Source organism: Helianthus annuus, chromosome 7, assembly GCF_002127325.2.
Source record: "Helianthus annuus cultivar XRQ/B chromosome 7, HanXRQr2.0-SUNRISE, whole genome shotgun sequence".
NCBI lineage: Eukaryota > Viridiplantae > Streptophyta > Magnoliopsida > Asterales > Asteraceae > Helianthus > Helianthus annuus.
The window spans coordinates 114440861-114458407 of NC_035439.2; the positions used below are offsets into that span (position 1 = coordinate 114440861).

General features: G+C 38.6%; 3 protein-coding genes across 3 annotated transcripts; all 3 read left to right on the top strand.

Annotated features, from left to right (window-relative positions):
- Positions 1–10268: 10268 nt before the first annotated feature.
- LOC110868224 (uncharacterized protein At2g38710) lies at positions 10269–12917 on the top strand. Its single transcript, XM_022117342.2, has 7 exons — positions 10269–10428; positions 10509–10639; positions 11384–11503; positions 11778–11892; positions 12026–12119; positions 12437–12626; positions 12676–12917. The coding sequence occupies exons 2-7, from the start codon at positions 10536–10538 to the stop codon at positions 12686–12688; spliced, it is 636 nt and encodes a 211-aa protein (XP_021973034.1). The 5' UTR covers positions 10269–10428; positions 10509–10535; the 3' UTR covers positions 12689–12917.
- Positions 12918–13933: 1016 nt separating this feature from the next.
- On the top strand, positions 13934–14857 carry LOC110866641 (ATPase inhibitor, mitochondrial). The gene is made up of 3 exons (XM_022115782.2): positions 13934–14152; positions 14230–14310; positions 14661–14857. The coding sequence occupies exons 1-3, from the start codon at positions 14012–14014 to the stop codon at positions 14667–14669; spliced, it is 231 nt and encodes a 76-aa protein (XP_021971474.1). The 5' UTR covers positions 13934–14011; the 3' UTR covers positions 14670–14857.
- Positions 14858–16016: 1159 nt separating this feature from the next.
- On the top strand, positions 16017–16831 carry LOC110866642 (germin-like protein 9-3). Its single transcript, XM_022115783.2, has one exon. The coding sequence runs from the start codon at positions 16017–16019 to the stop codon at positions 16635–16637; it is 621 nt and encodes a 206-aa protein (XP_021971475.1). The 3' UTR covers positions 16638–16831.
- The last annotated feature ends 716 nt before the right edge of the window (positions 16832–17547 follow it).

Sequence of the window (17547 nt, forward strand, 5' to 3'; positions counted from 1 at the left end):
AAGTGGCGAGTGATTTTCGATACTCGTCTAGCGATCCACAATAAGCGATCCACACCAGGCGGTAGGAGTTCACACAATGGTTGATAACCAGCGGTAGAGATTGCGAGATAAACACAAGATGCGATTGCAATTTCGAGCCATATATCGAGTGATTTAGATTGCGAGATAGATCTAGCAAAACTGCGATCGAGTTGCGTTATAGACTTACGACCAGTCTTGCGTTGCTCCAATTGCTCTTCGGGGTGAACTTACCCAAGTCCATCGATGTGGCAATTGCGTTGCGTACGCAGACTTGCGTGAAGTCTCGCAGTGATGCGACTTAGTTTTGTTACGCCTTGCGATCGATTTGTATTGTGTCAAAATAATCATAATATTATAATAGGTCTAATAACGTCCAACTCCACATGGCACTTTCTTCATGAAACTTCGGTAGTATGGTAAAGCACACCTTGCGTTACCCCTACTATGTCTCGTGGTTTGGTGTCATGCTTTGTTGACATGGCCAAGACGCTTATACCTTGGAGGTACCACGCTTGACCATGCTTTTAAACGTTATGTCACCATTAGAACTTCACTACGATCTCCGTGCACTGACCAAAATAATCCTGTGTGCACCCGCGATTAGTTGTTCCTTGCACGTCTATCGTACCTCATTCTAAGAGTGTTGTAAGGGAAAAATACATTGTATAGTACATAGTGCTAGCGTTTAGATGGTGCGCGAGTATAAGAGAAATAGAATCCACATGCGACGATAGATGAAATAAGTTCCACACATAAAAGAAAATGACGGCGATAAGTCGTATTATTATAACAACATTAGAAGCAAAATAACGTTGTTGTGGAGGCCTTCTGGGGGGACTGAGGTCGTTGCTGAAATTCCTCAAGGCTGCGGTCCTGTGCGGCAATGTTGTGTATGATAACCATACCAGTTGCAATTTGTGCAATAGCGACAATTTGCTTCTGGCGGGTGATGATACGTGCACGTGAAACACAAAGGATGATGCCCATTGTAAGCATGCTTCTGTTGAACCGGGACTGCTCGGAGAGGTTCTGGTTGCAACAGTCCAGTTGTTGCAGAGTCTGAGCTCACGTCTTTCGTTTGCGGTCGGGTTGATCTTCTCGGGATGATGCGGTGTTGTCGGCGGATTCGTCTGGTGATTCGACGGAAACATTGTCAGAGCAATCCTCAGAAGAATCTTCAGAGAAGTTGTCAGACGAACCATCGACTGATTCGCCAGAGGAATCGTCGGATGAGTTTATGATGATTGCTTGATGAGCTTGTTTGACAGGCTTCTTAGAGAAAAACCCATCCAGGACTCGTTTGCTGTTGATCTCTGCGGCTAAACGGTAGGCTTCTTCGATGGTAGCAGGTCTTGCAGCTTCGACAAAATCACCCACACACTCAGGTAAGCCACGGATGTACTTTGGAATGTCTTTTTCTGAAGTGTCGACCTGACTTGGGCAGATTGCACTAACCTGCTTGAACCTTGCTGTATAGCCAGCATTGTCACCTTCGGTTTGCTTGATTTCCCAAAATTCGTTTTCTAGCTTCTGAACTTCGTGAGGGGGACAATATTCTTCCTTCATGAGTTCCTTCAGCTCGTCCCAAGAGAGGGCGTAAGCTGCGGAGATCCCACGTTTGTTGCGTTCGGCGGTCCACCAGTCGAGTGCTCGCGATTGAAATACTCCGGTAGCACAAGTAGTACGGAAACTATCGGGACACCCACTTTGTCGAAGGGTGACTTCGATAGAATCGAACCACTAGAGCAGTTGGGTCACACCTCCTTCACCTGTAAATTCCATCGGGTCACAGGCTTTGAAGTGTTTGTAGAGAAAAGTCGGTTGCGGCGATTCCGTCTTAGAGTCCTTCGTGGCTCGAGAGTTACTGAGAGAGTGCACTTGAGCGATAATTTGAGGAATGAGCTTGACCACTTCCCTGGTCACAAGCGAGGCAATCCTCTTATCGGCGCTTCGTTTGGCTCTTCTCCTAGCTGTTCGTCTCGAGGCAGAGTTGTTGGAAGGCATTTAGACAGATAGATTTGGAATGAGATTCGATCATAATGATTTTTGAGTTTACGATGCGATGAAGCGCGATCGAAACTTGTAACGTGCAATATAAATAAACTTCACCTAGGAGCCACATAGGAGATACGAAACTTCCTAGACTCTCACACAATGTTTTGATTGTACTTAGATATAGATAGTTGTAGTTTATATTTATACGCATTTATTACGGTTTAGAATGCGCGAGGGCGCGTTGAGAGAGATAGAGAGAGAGTATGCGGGAGGAATTCGGACAATTTAGACATTAGTTTTGTTGCGAACATTCGGTCTTTGTTTTGGATTGCGATGGCTGTGCGAGTTGTGCGTTTTGTAAAATAGGGAGCGAAAAATCGTAGTTAAACACACAAATGTGGCTAAGTTTATCGAAATGTAAGGCCAGTGAATCGTAGGCTTAGTAAAGTACTCGGAGTGCCTCGGGTGTTTAGGCGTCGACTGCCCAAGGTAACCCAATCATGCCCAACAAGTTTGTGTACACGCGTTGACTTTGAAGATTTATGCTTCCACTGGGATGCAGCTCATGGCATTCGTCCTCCTAGTCATCGCGTGGCTCAAGTCATTGTGATGGTCGAGTCCCTGGTGAGAACTTTTGAAAAATATTTTAGGGAGTGGAACGGCTCATTAAGGTACGGGTTTCACCCCTGACTTAACGGTTTCGTTCCCAGTTGTGGTTGTGCTCATCGAATGAATCCGAGAGCTCCACTAGAATTTCGAAATGGAGGCTTTCGTCGAGATATGGATGTCACTCCTAACTCAACGAAAGATTCTCGTGCTAGAAAAATGCGCTGAGTGAGCAATCCTATCGAGAGTTATTGGTTTTCACACCTGGTCTCGACTGGATCACTCGGTTGTGAGATGCGAGTATTTTCGAAAACATGTGTATTGTGTCAGCCTTAGGAAAGGCTAGGTAGTATTTCAGCCTTAGAAAAGGCTTCTTTGTGTGAAATTGTAGTATGCGGGGTTCACACAAAGTCGTAGTCTTTGCAATTCCGATCGAAAGCATTAGGTAGGCGCAATACAAACCCCACTGGGTTCGTACGAGGCAGCCTGTGGGTGCTTAGACTATAGACTAGGTCATTCTCTAAGACGTCGACCCGGACTAGGTCGAGTCTTGCCTAATTCCCTATAGTTATGGCTCTGATACCAATCTGTCACACCCAAACCGATGGCGGAATCATCGGGGCGCGTCACTAGGCGAATCAGATTGCTCAAGAGAATCCATAACAACTATAGTGCGGTAATATTTATTAGATTTGTTATCCCATACTAACAAACAATACAGTCACATAAGTTATCACAGATTTCTTGTCCTCTCGAACAATTCAAATCCGACAACCTAGCTTTTAGGTGAGTTTCTAGACTTTCTAGCTTGATTTGATGTAGACTTCGACTAAACCTGCAACATACGTTAAAATATTGTCAATACAAAAGTATTGGCGAGTATACAGGTTTGATATGTAATAGTATAGTAGATTAAAAGTGCTGCGAATTTCCACATGCATAAACGTAATACACGACATATATACTCACAAAACTGATACTACCAGCTAAGTCCTCGATGCTCGATTCTTCGATGGCATAACTAGACCCCGTCGGGCGCAATATTACTATACTAGTCGTGGTGGGACGTCACGAGTATAAGTCCTAGCATACATGCAACTAGCATCACGTATATCTATGCAAACAGTTATTCGCAAGTGAAAAGTTTACTAATTAAATCATTCATTTGATAGGTTCGATTTATAAGGAACGTATGTTACACCCAAAATTCGATAAAAAGGGGTCAAGTATACTCACAGGGCGTATTTGGTTGGATTGACGGGATAATGCCTGAGAATGCCCTGATTTCAGACTAATTTCATGAGTATTGGATAGCGCGTCAAATGATAACGGAATACACGAAAACGGATGATAATTAGATCAAAGGCTGGCCCGTTCGGAGGGGCTGTCCGATCGGCTAGCCTGTCCGACCGGCTGGCCTGTCCGATCGGCTGGCCTGTCCGATCGGCTGGCCTGTCCTGTCCGATAGGCTGGCCTGTTCGATAGGCCGGCCTGTCCTGTCCGAGAGGCTGGCATGTCCTGTCCGATAGGCTGGCCTGTCCTGTCCGATACCTGTCCGATAAGTTGGCTTGTCCGAGAGGCTGGCCTGTCTTGTCCGATAGGCTGGCCTATTCTGTCCGATAGGCTGGCCTGTTCGATAGGCTGGCCTGTCCTGTCCTGTCCGATAGGCTGGCCTGTCCTGTCCGATAGGCTGGCCTGTCCTGTCTGATAGGCTGGTCTGTTCGATAGGACGGCCTGTCCTGTCCGATAGGCTGGCCTGTCCTGTCTGATAGGCTGGCCTGTCCGATAGGCTGGCCTGTCCGATCGGCTAGTCTGACCAGCTGTATTCGACAATTTGCAAGTTTTTCGGTGGTTTTGGTCGAGACGTTTGCTGGGACGCGTTAAACAACTGAAATTCCACCAGAACCGGCTTGTTCTATCGGCCGGGAATCACCCCGTTCCATCAGAACTCGCCGTTCTTGGCGGTTTTCCCTTGTTTAACCCGAAATTGGTTGTTTCATCGCTAGGAATCAGATCTTTGACCAACACGACACTAAGAATGAGTAGAAGGTCGGTTTAAGCTCCGATTCCATCGTTTTTGAATACTCTTAGAGTAAAAGAGTTGAAAGAAAGTTGGAAAACCATTCTTCAATCCTTTTATTCGCGTTTAGGTGTAGTTCTGATGTGAAAATCTTGTTGATTCTTGTGGAAATCCTTTAGATCTGAGTTGTTCTTGGTGGAATGAGGCCAACACTTGAAGTTCATAAGAACTCCCTGATGACATCATCCTAGAACACCTCAAATCTGGTGATTTCATGGTTAAAATTTGGAATTTGAAAGATAGAAAGGTGGGGGAATGCATATAGATCAAGGAAGTACAAGATTTGAGGTAGAAACTTACAAGAATCACGAGAAATTGAGAGGAAAGAGCCCCAAGCGTGCTGGTCGAGTGAGAACTCCACATCAAGGCTATTGATGTGAAAGTGAAGGTATTTATAGGCAAGAGAGGAGCGGAGGTGGTGCAGTGAGTCGGATAGGTCGGTTGTCCGATCGAACAGGACGGCTGTTCGATCGAACAGGACGACGCTCCGACAGGACGGCGCTCCTACAGGACGGCTGTTCGATCGAACAGAACGACTGTCCGACAGGACGGTTGTCCGGCAGGACGGTTGTCCGACAGGACGACGCTCCGACAGGACGGCGCTCCGACAGGACGGCGCTCCGACAGGATGGCTGTCCGATCGAACAGGACGGCTGTGCGATCGAACAGGACGGCTGTCTGATTGAACAGGACGGCTGTCCGATCGAAGTGCCATTCGATCAAACGCCTCCGGCGCTTTAAGTTTTGGCGTTTCGCTTCAATCGTTAAGCGTTGCGATAGTTTGGTTACACATTTTCATATTTTTATATTATTATTTATTTATTTATTATAAATAATCACAAAAAGGGTCGTATATACGTATCTATATATCCAATATTCGGTGCGATGATCGAGTTACGCGTGCCTTCGAGTGCGTTCTTCGATGTGATGTGCCACAAGGATTATCGGGGCACTACTTGCTCGTATTGCCGTCATCGTCACGATGGCTGGAGTCATGGTACTCACCCGAAAGTCCTTGCGAGCATTGATGGTTTATATTTTGACACCTCACGGTTATCGAGGAGGGTAGATTAAGTCCTCACTCAACACCATCGTGAGTGTTATTATTTACGAAAAAAATAGCTTGTAATAGCATAGAATATGTGTAATTATTTGGTTATACTTCGATTTAGCGATGTATCCGATATAGTTACATTATGATCCGAATCTCTGGTGCTAGGCGTAACGAGTATAACGAGAGTAACAACGCACAAAAGTGCGGGTTGTTACAACTCACCTCTAGAAGGATGCTCAGTCCACCTGCCACCAATCTCTGCCACCGTCTCAAGTCTCCACCCCTACCACTGCTCCCACCAGCCAACATCGCTCCCCTTTAACCAGATCTAAACGAGGTCACCTCTAACAATGGGTGTTGGCGACGATGATGGTGGTTTATGATTGACGAGGACCCGTCACAGATCTAGCATCGGGATGTTTCCTGCCTTGAACAAGAGAGAGAGAGAGAAGAGGGAGAGAGAGGAGAAAGAGTTTAGTGAGAGAAAGAGTCTTGAGAGAGAGTGTGTGTAGGGTTTGTATATACAATATAAAATGATAATATATAACATATAATATAGTTTCTTAAAATGGTTTTTAAAATAAATAAGAAAAAAGACCAATTTACCCTTTGCTTAACAATTAAAATTAACTGGATTAGGCTCAAAGGACACGCCATGCAAGATTTCGGAATAATAAGGACAAAACTCGTCAATTTTAAAGACAAATGACACCGCCTGAAATATAATATATAGATAAAGGACAATACTTGCAATTCACTCTATTATCTCCTATATGAATTGTTTAAATTTATATTAAATTTAATTGTATAATTATCTTTTAATTGATATTAATTATCTATAAAAATAGATGGCTTCAATGAATGACACGTGTCCAAAACTTGGTTTCTTTTATTATAGTAGATAGAAGATTATTTGTAATAGTTTTTAATAATCATATATCACGATCATAACCTATACGAAAAATTAACAATGGAATCGAAGATGAAATCCCACAGTTTGTTATTATTCTTGAATGTGATATTATCTCAGAACTTCCAAATAACCCACCATGCTGACATGACATTAAACTCAATCAACGATCTCTTCTTTTTGGTAGTCGGAAACATATCTATACACTTGGTTAGATCCGAAGAAGGTTTAGAATGAGACAACTTCATATCTAACCATCTTTCAATCGCACGCTAGGTCATCAAAGCTAACTTGCACAAACCAAAACACGAGCCACATATTCTACGTCTTTGACACACGATGAATAGGACCAATCATCAATCATGAAATCTCCTTCCACCATTTTCCAAAATTTATTGGACTCTTTTTCTTGGTTCTCTCTTACAAGCTGACCCCAAGACCTATATGATAAAGTAAGGGATTTATTTTTGTGGGATGCCAACTTAAGTCTTCAATCAAGTGTCAATATGACAATTTATACCAACCTATTGTAACAAAGTAACAATCTATGCCAAAACTAGTGATAATAAAATTGATAGTTTATACCAAAAAGTACATTTTATACTTTTGATTTTAATTTTCTACATTTAATCATATTTTAAGTAAATTTTTACAATTACAACACAGTTTAAACAAGAGTCTATTAGCATGACAGACCAAAAGTTAAGATGTTACAATTGTCGTAATAACCGATGTCAAAACTATAATCATGATATATATTATCCATAATAATGACTACTAAAAAAAAACCAACAAGTATATAAGCTAAACTTTAGAAACTTAAGTAACAAGTGAAATAACAGACTTGTAATTATTTTATGAGTTACTTTACAAACTTAAAAAATATTATCCAAAACCACTTTATAAAAACTATTGTTCTTTATACCACTTTTTTATAAAACTTATTTGTATGACGACATTATTCCTAGCATTTTTCTTCCAATGGACCCATCTAAAGTAGCTTTCCGAAAAACAAAACATGTAAAGTGCACATAACAAATTACGGGTAAGGATCATTAAAAAGTGTATTTTGCGTAACACAATGTGTAGTAGGGCGTTATGCATCCATATAAAGCCCCTATAAAGCCCCAAACACCATTATGAAAGGCTTTATGTGACAAAAAAATTAGTGTGGCGTGATATATATAGCGCCAAGTATGGGGGAGAGGTTTCAAAGTTTGGACCAATCAAAAATTAGTTAGTGTTTTTATAATTAATTAATAAAAACGAAAATTAATAATTAGGTATTGATGGGTGGGGGCTTTATGACTACGGATGGCCTAAGTAGGCTAAGAAGGATTGTGATGATGACATGTGGCACTCCTAATAAGTAGGAATGAAGGGCATTTTGGTCCTTATAAATAGGAGTAAAAATGACATGTGGCACCCTTTTTTTTTAAAATACAACAAAAAATCTAGTACAAAAAAATTTAGCACAAAAAAAAAATATAGCACAAAAAATGTAGTACAAAAAAATATAGTATAAAAAATCTAGTACAAAAAAATATAGCACAAAAAAATCTAGTACAAAAAAATATAGCACAAAAAAAAATCAGCAAAAAATGTAGTACAAAAAATCCAGCACAAAAAATTGAGAAAAAAAATTTAAGACAAAAAAATTCAGCACAAAAAATTTAGCACAAAAATATAGTACAAAAACCCAACACAAAAAAATGTTATACAACATAGAAATACAACACATTTTAGTGGGTTTTTTTAGTCTTCATATTTTATATAGCAATATGGTACTCAAATTAAAGATAAAAAGACGCTCGATTTTACGGTGAAATTTTTATGAAAAAAATAATGTCGTATAAAAAAGTTAGGAACGTTTAAAAAACGGGGGTGGAATATGCATGTGCCTTTGCATGTGGGAGAGAAAGTTCATAAATATGATTTTCCCAAGATACTCTTACACTCCTCCTTTCTCCTACACTTTCATCTTAACCATTGATTTGAAAAATGAATGGTTAAGATTTTTTCTCATCCTACTTAGGCAAAATAAACTTTTTATTTGATCTTACCCCAACAAATTACACAACCACCGAAGGACAACTCAGTAATTTCACCCTCAACAACGCAACACAAGAAAAACCAATTTTCTCTTGCAGAGTAGATACTTATTATACCCGGGATCACCCTAGCAAATGGATATATTTTTGACTTGAGAGTACAATGTGATGATTTGATCCATCTGCCTACAAAGAAACCCATAATTGAAAAAACCCCCTAGCTAAAGTGCTAAACCCGGAATAAATTGCTTCGGACGAGACTCAAAGCCATAACTTTATGGGCCTAAGGGTTACTGACGGACCAAATGAGATCTTAATGGTTTAGACATCTTACTGACTCATCACTTAATGGTTCAAACTGTTTGTTTCGCAAGTAGATGTCTGAATGGTTAAGTATTATATTGAGTCTGAATGGTTAAGACCTCTTATCTGAATTGGTCAGATATTTACATCTAAACGCTTAAGTATTATATTGACTTTTAATGGTTGAGACCTCTTACTACTCCAACATTTAGGGGTTGTTTGTTTAGCTCTTAATAGGGCTGTTAATGGTTCAGACCTCTTACTGGTTCAGACCTCTTACTGGTTCAGTACTTAATGGTTCAAACTGTTTGTTTCACGAGCAGATGTCTGAATGGTTCAGACACATTTGCCTCTGAATGGTTAAACATTATACTGAGTCTGAATGGTTAAGACCTCTAATCTGAATTGGTCAGACATTTGCCTCTGAACGGTTAAACATTATACTAACTCTTAATGATTCATACCTCTTACTAGTTCGGCACTTACTGATTCAGAACTCTTATGGTTCAACGCTTAACCATTCAGAAATTGCCAAACAGCCCCTTAATGATTCAAACCTTTACTGATTCAACACTTACCCATTCAAAAGTTGAAAACAACTGGGTTGTTTATTTAGCACTTAATAAGGCTCTTAATGGTTCAACCCTCTTACTTGTTCAGCACTTAGGGGGTGTTTGGCCTAGCTTTTATTTTTTGGCTTGTGCTTATAATTTAGAGTAGCTTATAGCTTATTTTCTATCATTTGATAAGCTCTTTTTAAGTGTTTGGATTAGCTTATAGCTTATTTTATATAATTTGCTCTTACACAAAGAAGTTTTTCAAATAAGCTAGAAAACCATCTTCAAATAAGCTTATTCAAATTAGCTTATATAAGCTAATAAGCATAACCTTAAAAAGCTAAACCAAACACCAACTTAAGCTTATTTTGTAAAAAAAAGCTAAAAAAACTATAAGCTTTGTTAAAAAAGCTAGGCCAAACACCCCCTTAATGGTTCAGATTGTTTGTTTTGCGAGCAAATATCTGAATGGTTCAGACATTTGCCTTTGAATGGTTAAACATTGTCCTGAGTCTGAATAGTTAAGACCTCTAATCTGAATTTGTCAGACATTTGCCTCTGAACGGTTAAGCATTATACTGACTCTTAATGGTGTAGACATGTTACTAGTTCAATACTTAATGATTTAGATATTTACTGGTTCAGCACTTAACAATTCAGAATTCTTCAAACAACAAAAAAAAAAACTAATTATTGGTGCAAAAATCCTCACTCTTTTCACATTCTTGTCTTCTTCGTCGGTATCGGTGACATTACTCCAATAACAATAATCAGGACTCTTTTGAACAACAGCCAACACTCCACCCCTTCTGATTTTCAATTACACGCACCCCCAATTCCCCGATTATCAGGTATAATTTTTTATCAATTCTGGTTGAATATCATATGTTACAAATTTATATATCTGTGTTGGTGTTATCGGCATTTTCAGAGAGAATTATCAACGAAAATTAAAGAAATGGTGTCGGCTAATAAGGAGATGGTGGTGTATTGTTTTGATACCCTGGTGGCGCATTTTAACGGCGATCAAGTGCCTCCGCCTGCTTTTGATGAGGGTCAACAGTAATGTTTTTCGTTACTTTAATTAATTTGTGTTTTCATGTTTTATTGGTGTTGAGTTTTCATACTGTTTTGGTTATATATCTTCTTAATTTGCTGTTTTAAGTATTATATGTGATAAATGTTTCTAATTGTGTGTTTTTGGGGGATTTTTGTGATAAATTGGGTGCATCTGATTATCATGATTGAGTAGGGTTGTGAATATCTGACACGACCCATAAACATGAAAAGCACCTAACACAAAATTTGCGGGTTTGGTTTGTGTCAGGTTCGGGTTCATGTGTCTGGCACGACCCAAAAAAAACGACAAGAACCTAACACGAAATTTGCAGGTTTTGGTTCGTGTCGTGTTCAGGTTCATCTTCATGTGTCTGACACGACCCAAAAACACGACAAGCACCTAACACGAAATTTGCGGGTTTTGGTTCGTGTCGAGTTCAGGTTCACATGTCTGACATGATTTTTAGGTTCGGGTCGTGTTTAGATTCGTGGAAAATTTTCGGGTTAGTGTCGGGTTAGGTTAAACCCGCTGACACGACCCGTCTAGCACCCATCAGATTGAGGGATATTTTAGTAATTTAGTTATTATCAAAGTAACAAACATATTCAGTTAACTCTCACTCGTAGTCGTAGCAAAGTTTATGATAGTCATAAGTAGTTTTGTTAAATTGGTTATATACTTATATATACAATCAAAGATTAAAACTTTATTCAGATGGAGGCCATATTTGAGTGTTGTGATTTCAGCCCACTGTTTGTGACTTGGAAGAAAGCTGTGAATGGCGGGGAACCTCGTTTACGTGGATGCATAGGGACTTTGGAAGCTCGCTGCATAATAACCGGCTTCAAGGATTACGCTATAATCAGGTAGGTCTTTATACTAACCAGAATTAGCTTAAAACACTAGCGTGTATAGCAATTCGCTCATTCGTGCACAGTTATGGGACTAAGGGGTGTTTGGAAGTTGGTATAGTGAAACTGATTCTGATTATTTAGCAGTCGATTAATCAGTTTTGGATAATCTGTTTAAAAAATTGATACTTTTGATGTGAACCTTTAGGCTTATAACGGGCTCGTGGGTTGTTACATATTTGCCTACTCAGAAGGTTAATATGTTATATGTGTTTTTTTCTTCTCACAGTGCTTTAAGGGATCGGCGATTCCCACCGATCCAAGCTAAAGAATTACCGTTCTTGCAATGTACAGTTTCCCTTCTTACTAACTATGAAAACGCTGCTAATTATCTCTATTGGGAGGTACTGTACATTGTATAAGTCTATTTTGAGTTCTTTTATTTTTGTTTATGTATACATACAAAGACTCTCCTCCCTTAGTCTTGGTTTTTAAATTTTGTTTTCTAACCCTTCTTGAGACCATCCTATCTTGCAGGTTGGAAAGCATGGAATTATAATCGAGTTCACCGATCCCGACAATAATACAAAGCGAAATGCTACTTACCTACCCGAAATTGCTTCTCAAGAAGGTTAGCTTTTAGTGATGATGCTTTTTGTTAACCTTTTCTCTTTTCATTTAGAATATTAAAATGAAAAACCCCATTACGGGTGAAATCAAATCGTTATAAATCATTTAGAATTTTGACCCATTTACTTGACATGTACAAAATTTGTTTCGACCCGTTGCCCCCACCTTTTGACCCATTTACTTGACATGAACAAAAAAAATGAGATGTTTTAATCCGAATGTATTCGACCCGTTGGCCCCACCTTTTGACTAGTCAACTGGCAACTGCTAAAACCGACTATCAACATCCCCATGATTTCTATATTTTGGGTTTTGCAGGTTGGACAAAGATAGAAGCCATCGACTCGTTGATGAGGAAAGCTGGTTACAATGGCCCCATAACTGAATCAGTTAGGAAGCGTATCCAACTAACGCGTTACCAGAGCACATTATTTACAATGCACTATGACGATTATGTGAGCTACGTGAAGAAAACTCGAGGTGGCGCGCCCTCTGTTGCTGGTCTCAAATCACATTAACTGATGGGAGCCGTAAATGTATTTTAATATAAGAAAAAAAGTGACCCGTTAAGGGCGGGTCAACCTAACCTGCCTATGTACCTTAGAATTGAGGTCACCTTATATCTAAGTAATTTTATGAAATTTGGTTAACTTGTATCTCAGTTCTCAAGTCCACTGATGCTGTCATGTTGACTTTTAATGTATGCTGATACTAAAATGTTGCAAGTGTGTTTTATTCATGTGTGTCATATGACTTCTTATTATGATGGTTGGCATTGTAATTGACTATTGATCTTTAAGCTTTGATGTTTGACTTGATATTATGAATGACTAAAGTAAAAGCATGCTAGTTTAGAATTTTGATGTTATAAATGAGCAACTGTGCTGCAACTGAGATCTTTTAATGTACCTTCGCGCGAGGCTAATCTTACATAGAGGTAAGCAGGGGAGACGGTTTTATTACTTACAACGTGAAACACGACATAAAAATAACCAGGTTTTGAGTTGGTATATCTACTATGGGTCGTGTTTGGGCTAACTTGCTTAAGCTGTTTAATAAAACAAGTTAACCCACCAACCCATTTATGACACCCATTGATAATAATCCACCAACCCGATTAGCACGTTTATGGTTTGATTACTACCCCTCAACTCCTTTGACACATTTAGACAAATGAATTAAATGAATTGTCTTTGGGTTACACCATTTTAAGTGTGTCTATGTAGGGTGGATGTTTTTGAATTTTGACATGGATAGATATCTGGGTCATGTTTAGATTGAATAACTTGGTCTACAGATTCAACATGATTGACGTCCTTAGAGGTAAGGACATACTTAGGGTGGACCAAATATGTGTACCGAGTCAGATGACTTCGGTATTTATTTGTTTGTTTTTTTTCTCTATGTTACTTGATATTCAATAATTTTGTTTTATGTATAATATACAAAGAGTTATCTTAATCCAGTAGATATTCGAAGAGTGATCAAGGTAAATTTAATCATTGTATATCGAGTTATCTTAATCCAATAGATATTCGAAGATGACTTCCAAATTCCAATCATTATTTTTCATAATTTAATCATCTAGTCATTTAATTACACAACCAAATTAATTTTTTTATTCTCTGATTTTTTTTTTTTTTTTATAATTTAACCATCTAGTCATTTAGTTACACAACCAAATAAAGTTTTTTTTTTATTCTATGATTTTTATATAATTTGAATAAATTAATTACAACCAATAATTAAAAAAAAAAAAACACACACTCCGTTCTGTTGACCCGCTCTTTTGGTAACCAACCTCCAAACACTCAATAACCACCAATTCATCAAAACACACTCTTTTGAATTAATGAAAATTCAAACACATTCCTAATAGTATTCACATCAACAATGGCAATGAGATCCATAATAATCTCACGTGCACATCCTCTCTTGTCGAATGCACGATCAGCTCGTCGTTTTCTAAGCGATCAAGGTGGCGGCCGTGTGCTCGAAGATGAAGAACGTGCACGTGAGAATCTATACGTGAAGGTATAATGTATGTTTGTGTTCAGTTTTATGAATTTTGGTTTGTTGATTGTTGAATGATTGATTGATTTGGTGTGCAGAAAATGGAGAAAGAGAAGCTGGAGAAACAGAAACAAAAGCTGGAAGAGAAAGAGAAAACCGATAAGGACAAATCTGACAAGGTATTATGAATTAATTATAATTACATGGGTCCTGATTCCTGCGTGATGCGAAGGTGCCGGTAATCACTTAACATGTTAATTTAAAAAAAATTGTTACAGAATAAAATGCTCATTCCTATGATGTAGCATTTTTTTTTAAATATTGCCGTTTAAAATTCGCGGGGTCAAAGATTTTACTGTATGTTTTAAAAGTTGTAATTACTTTTGTGTATTATAATGTAGTATAGATGTGCCGAATGTTATCTAGCTGTTTTGGGATACCTGATTGAGTCTGTGAGTGTGTATGGAATTCGTATCAGGTTTCTTAATTCTTACTATTAAATGTTTTTTTTTTTTTTTTTGGTTTTTAGAAGCCTTGAGGACTGAAGATGGATCTGCACTTGTTGGCTGCTTACTGAATGAATAAATGTGAGTTTGAAGGTTGCTATACTTTGTATTACGTTTTTTAAATTTATGCAATTTTTAAATTTCTTGTATTACGTTTTTTCTGATATACTTTGTATTGTTATTAATTTTGAGTAATATAGTTATTATTTGTTGTCTAGAAGTTGGGTGTGTTTAGGTCTTGATTCTGATTGATTTACGAGCGGGTTGTGTGATATGTCAAAATGGATTTGGGTCTAATTGCGTTCGGGCCAAAATAGGCTAGTGGTGATAGGTGGCAGCAGTGTTTGTGGGTGGTACTGGTCTATTTTGACCCGTTTTATATGAGTGGTCCATTTTGACTCATTGTGGAATTTTTGTAGATCTAAATTTAATCGTTTGTTAATATGAGTAGACCCAAATCGAATACAAAAGTTACCCAAATCAACTTCTGTTTGATGAACGAGTCATGATTTCCACGTGTAAATGTATAAAGGTTATTATATTAAACAAACACCCAAGAACCCTGGATATTTTTCAAAAATGGAGGCCCTAATAAAATGGAGGCCCAAAGCCCACGCCTCAAAATACGTGGGCCTGGGCCGGCCATGCCACTTGGTCAGATTTAACCATGAAAACTAATTGAGTTAGGGCTAAAGGACATAACGTTCAGGGTTTGCAAACATTGAGTACACTTTTTGTAATTTTTGAAGACAGAGGACACACTTTGCAATCTGGTGTCAACATAAATGACGATTTTTGTAATTTACTCATAATTTTATCTTAACGGGTCAAATAAAAGAACTCAGCTAAAGGAAATAAGTCAAACGGGTCAAACAAGCCAAACAAATTGAAAGTTGTTAAAATTCTAGTTTTAATGAATACACAATACTATATATTTTTATCTGAAGGTTTAGATTATTATTTATGTCATACTAGTTACCACACTATGACACTAATGATGGTGGAGAAAGAAAACCATTAATGGTGGTTATGGTTGTCACTGGAGAAAACAACAAATATAGCCGTTCAATAAAAAAAAAAAAAACTAAAAATATACTTTGCATAAACAAGAAAATCAACAGAATCCCCTTAAACAAACCATCAACGTAAAAAACTAATAAAAGATAGAATACAAGAAACCACAGTTGTTTCTTTGTATGTTCAGATCAACATAATACATCATTCAAGAACACAAAAGTATATGCTCATTAAACAGCAAAACAACAAACCCGATTGACATTTCCTAGGAATACCTACTTAATATATCTGTTAAAACAAGTTACTATAAATAGAAACCACCCTCATCATACATCAACATCATCAAAACTCATAAACTTTCAATGGCATCGGTGATAACAACATTTTTGTTCATTGCATTTGTTTCCTTTACTTTGGTTAAAGTAGCGTTCGCTAGTGACCCTGATATCCTAACCGACTATGTGTTACCACCAAACACGACGACTGCAACAGACGCAAGCTATTTCACATACACAGGGGTGCGATCAATCGTTAATACCACCTACCCTTCAAAGTTTACAGTTATAAAAGCTAGCTTAAAAGAATTCCCAGGTCTTCTCGGTCAAAGTGTATCCTATGCTATTCTTCAGTTCCCCGTGGGGTCTCTTAACCCGCTCCACATCCACCCTCGGGCCACTGAACTTCTGTTTGTGATTGCGGGCTCACTACAAGTCGGGTTTGTTGACACAACCAACACGCTTTTCAGTCAGAAACTTGAAACGGGTGACATGTTTGTGTTCCCTAAAGGACTTGTTCACTATCAGTATAACGCTAATGGTACTGAACCCGCTTTGGCGGTTTCTGCTTTTGGGAGCGCGAGTGCTGGGACGCAGTCCATTGCTAATAGTGTGTTTAATAGTACTATTTACGAGGGGATTTTGGCTGAATCGTTTAAAACTAGTGCGGATGTTATTGAAAAGATCGAGTCTGGGCTCAAGAGCTGACCCGTTTCGTATGTTACTTTCTTTTGTTGAGATTGTTGCTTGAAATATGAAAATAATTGTTGACATGAAATCTATGTTGTGTATTCTAACAAAATGTTATCAAAATAAGTGTTGTATGAAATCTTATTGATGTGTAACTCATATGCAAGTAAACAAACAAGAATTAAACCTTTAGAATTTGTTGCAATGGTTAACTGGAGGGTAAATCAGTCATGTTCAAAAATTTATGGGTCCTGTGACTTTCGGCCCCCCTATATATTTGTTCAAGCACCGCCACTGATTAGTTTGTTGTACTAATTTATCATCTAGAGAGTAACCTGAAGCCAAATTTTCTTGAAATTCGTACCCCATTTGTGGTGGTGGTCCTTGGCCACCATAGAAATTAGTGGCTGATGGTGGCGCTTGTCCTTGGCCGCCATAGAAGTTAGTGAATGGCGGCAGTTGTGCTGTTAGTTGATGATGGTGGTGCTCGTCCTTGGCCGCCATGGAAAGTAGTAGATGGCGGCAGTGGCGCTTGTCCTTGGTCGCCATAGAAGTTAGTCGATGGCAGCAGTGGTGCTCTGATAAAAAGAGGAAAATATTTTTCATTTTTGGGATCAGTCAAAGATTGGCATCATCTCCCGTAAATCAAGGCTCCTTTTTTTTCATTCCTGGCTTCTCAATCACAGCCCATGACAGGCTTTCTTTCCATAGATACACATTTGTATAGCTTATAAATAGTGGTTGTTTGTCTGTGTAATACATCAAGTAATCAATCATAAAAACCTTTCTCATTTCTCTCTATACTCGATATCATGGTATCAGAGCATGGTTCTTAAACCAACCTGCTCATCATATACCTAGCCTCTTTGTTTCAATCTTCCAAACCAGCTGCCATGTCCGGAGACGGTAACACTGGTTCGGATTTAGC

What these genes read in the sequence shown, in the direction of transcription:
- LOC110866641 (XM_022115782.2), top strand. Translation starts at nt 14,012, where the DNA reads ATGGCAATGAGATCCATAATAATCTCACGTGCACATCCTCTCTTGTCG. An exon ending in GTGAGAATCTATACGTGAAG is followed by an intron (nt 14,153 to 14,229) that starts GTATAATGTATG and finishes TTTGGTGTGCAG; the next exon opens with AAAATGGAGAAAGAGAAGCT.
- LOC110868224 (XM_022117342.2), top strand. Translation starts at nt 10,536, where the DNA reads ATGGTGTCGGCTAATAAGGAGATGGTGGTGTATTGTTTTGATACCCTG. An exon ending in GCTTTTGATGAGGGTCAACA is followed by an intron (nt 10,640 to 11,383) that starts GTAATGTTTTTC and finishes TTGTGATTTCAG; the next exon opens with CCCACTGTTTGTGACTTGGA. An exon ending in CGAAATTGCTTCTCAAGAAG is followed by an intron (nt 12,120 to 12,436) that starts GTTAGCTTTTAG and finishes TGGGTTTTGCAG; the next exon opens with GTTGGACAAAGATAGAAGCC.
- LOC110866642 (XM_022115783.2), top strand. Translation starts at nt 16,017, where the DNA reads ATGGCATCGGTGATAACAACATTTTTGTTCATTGCATTTGTTTCCTTT.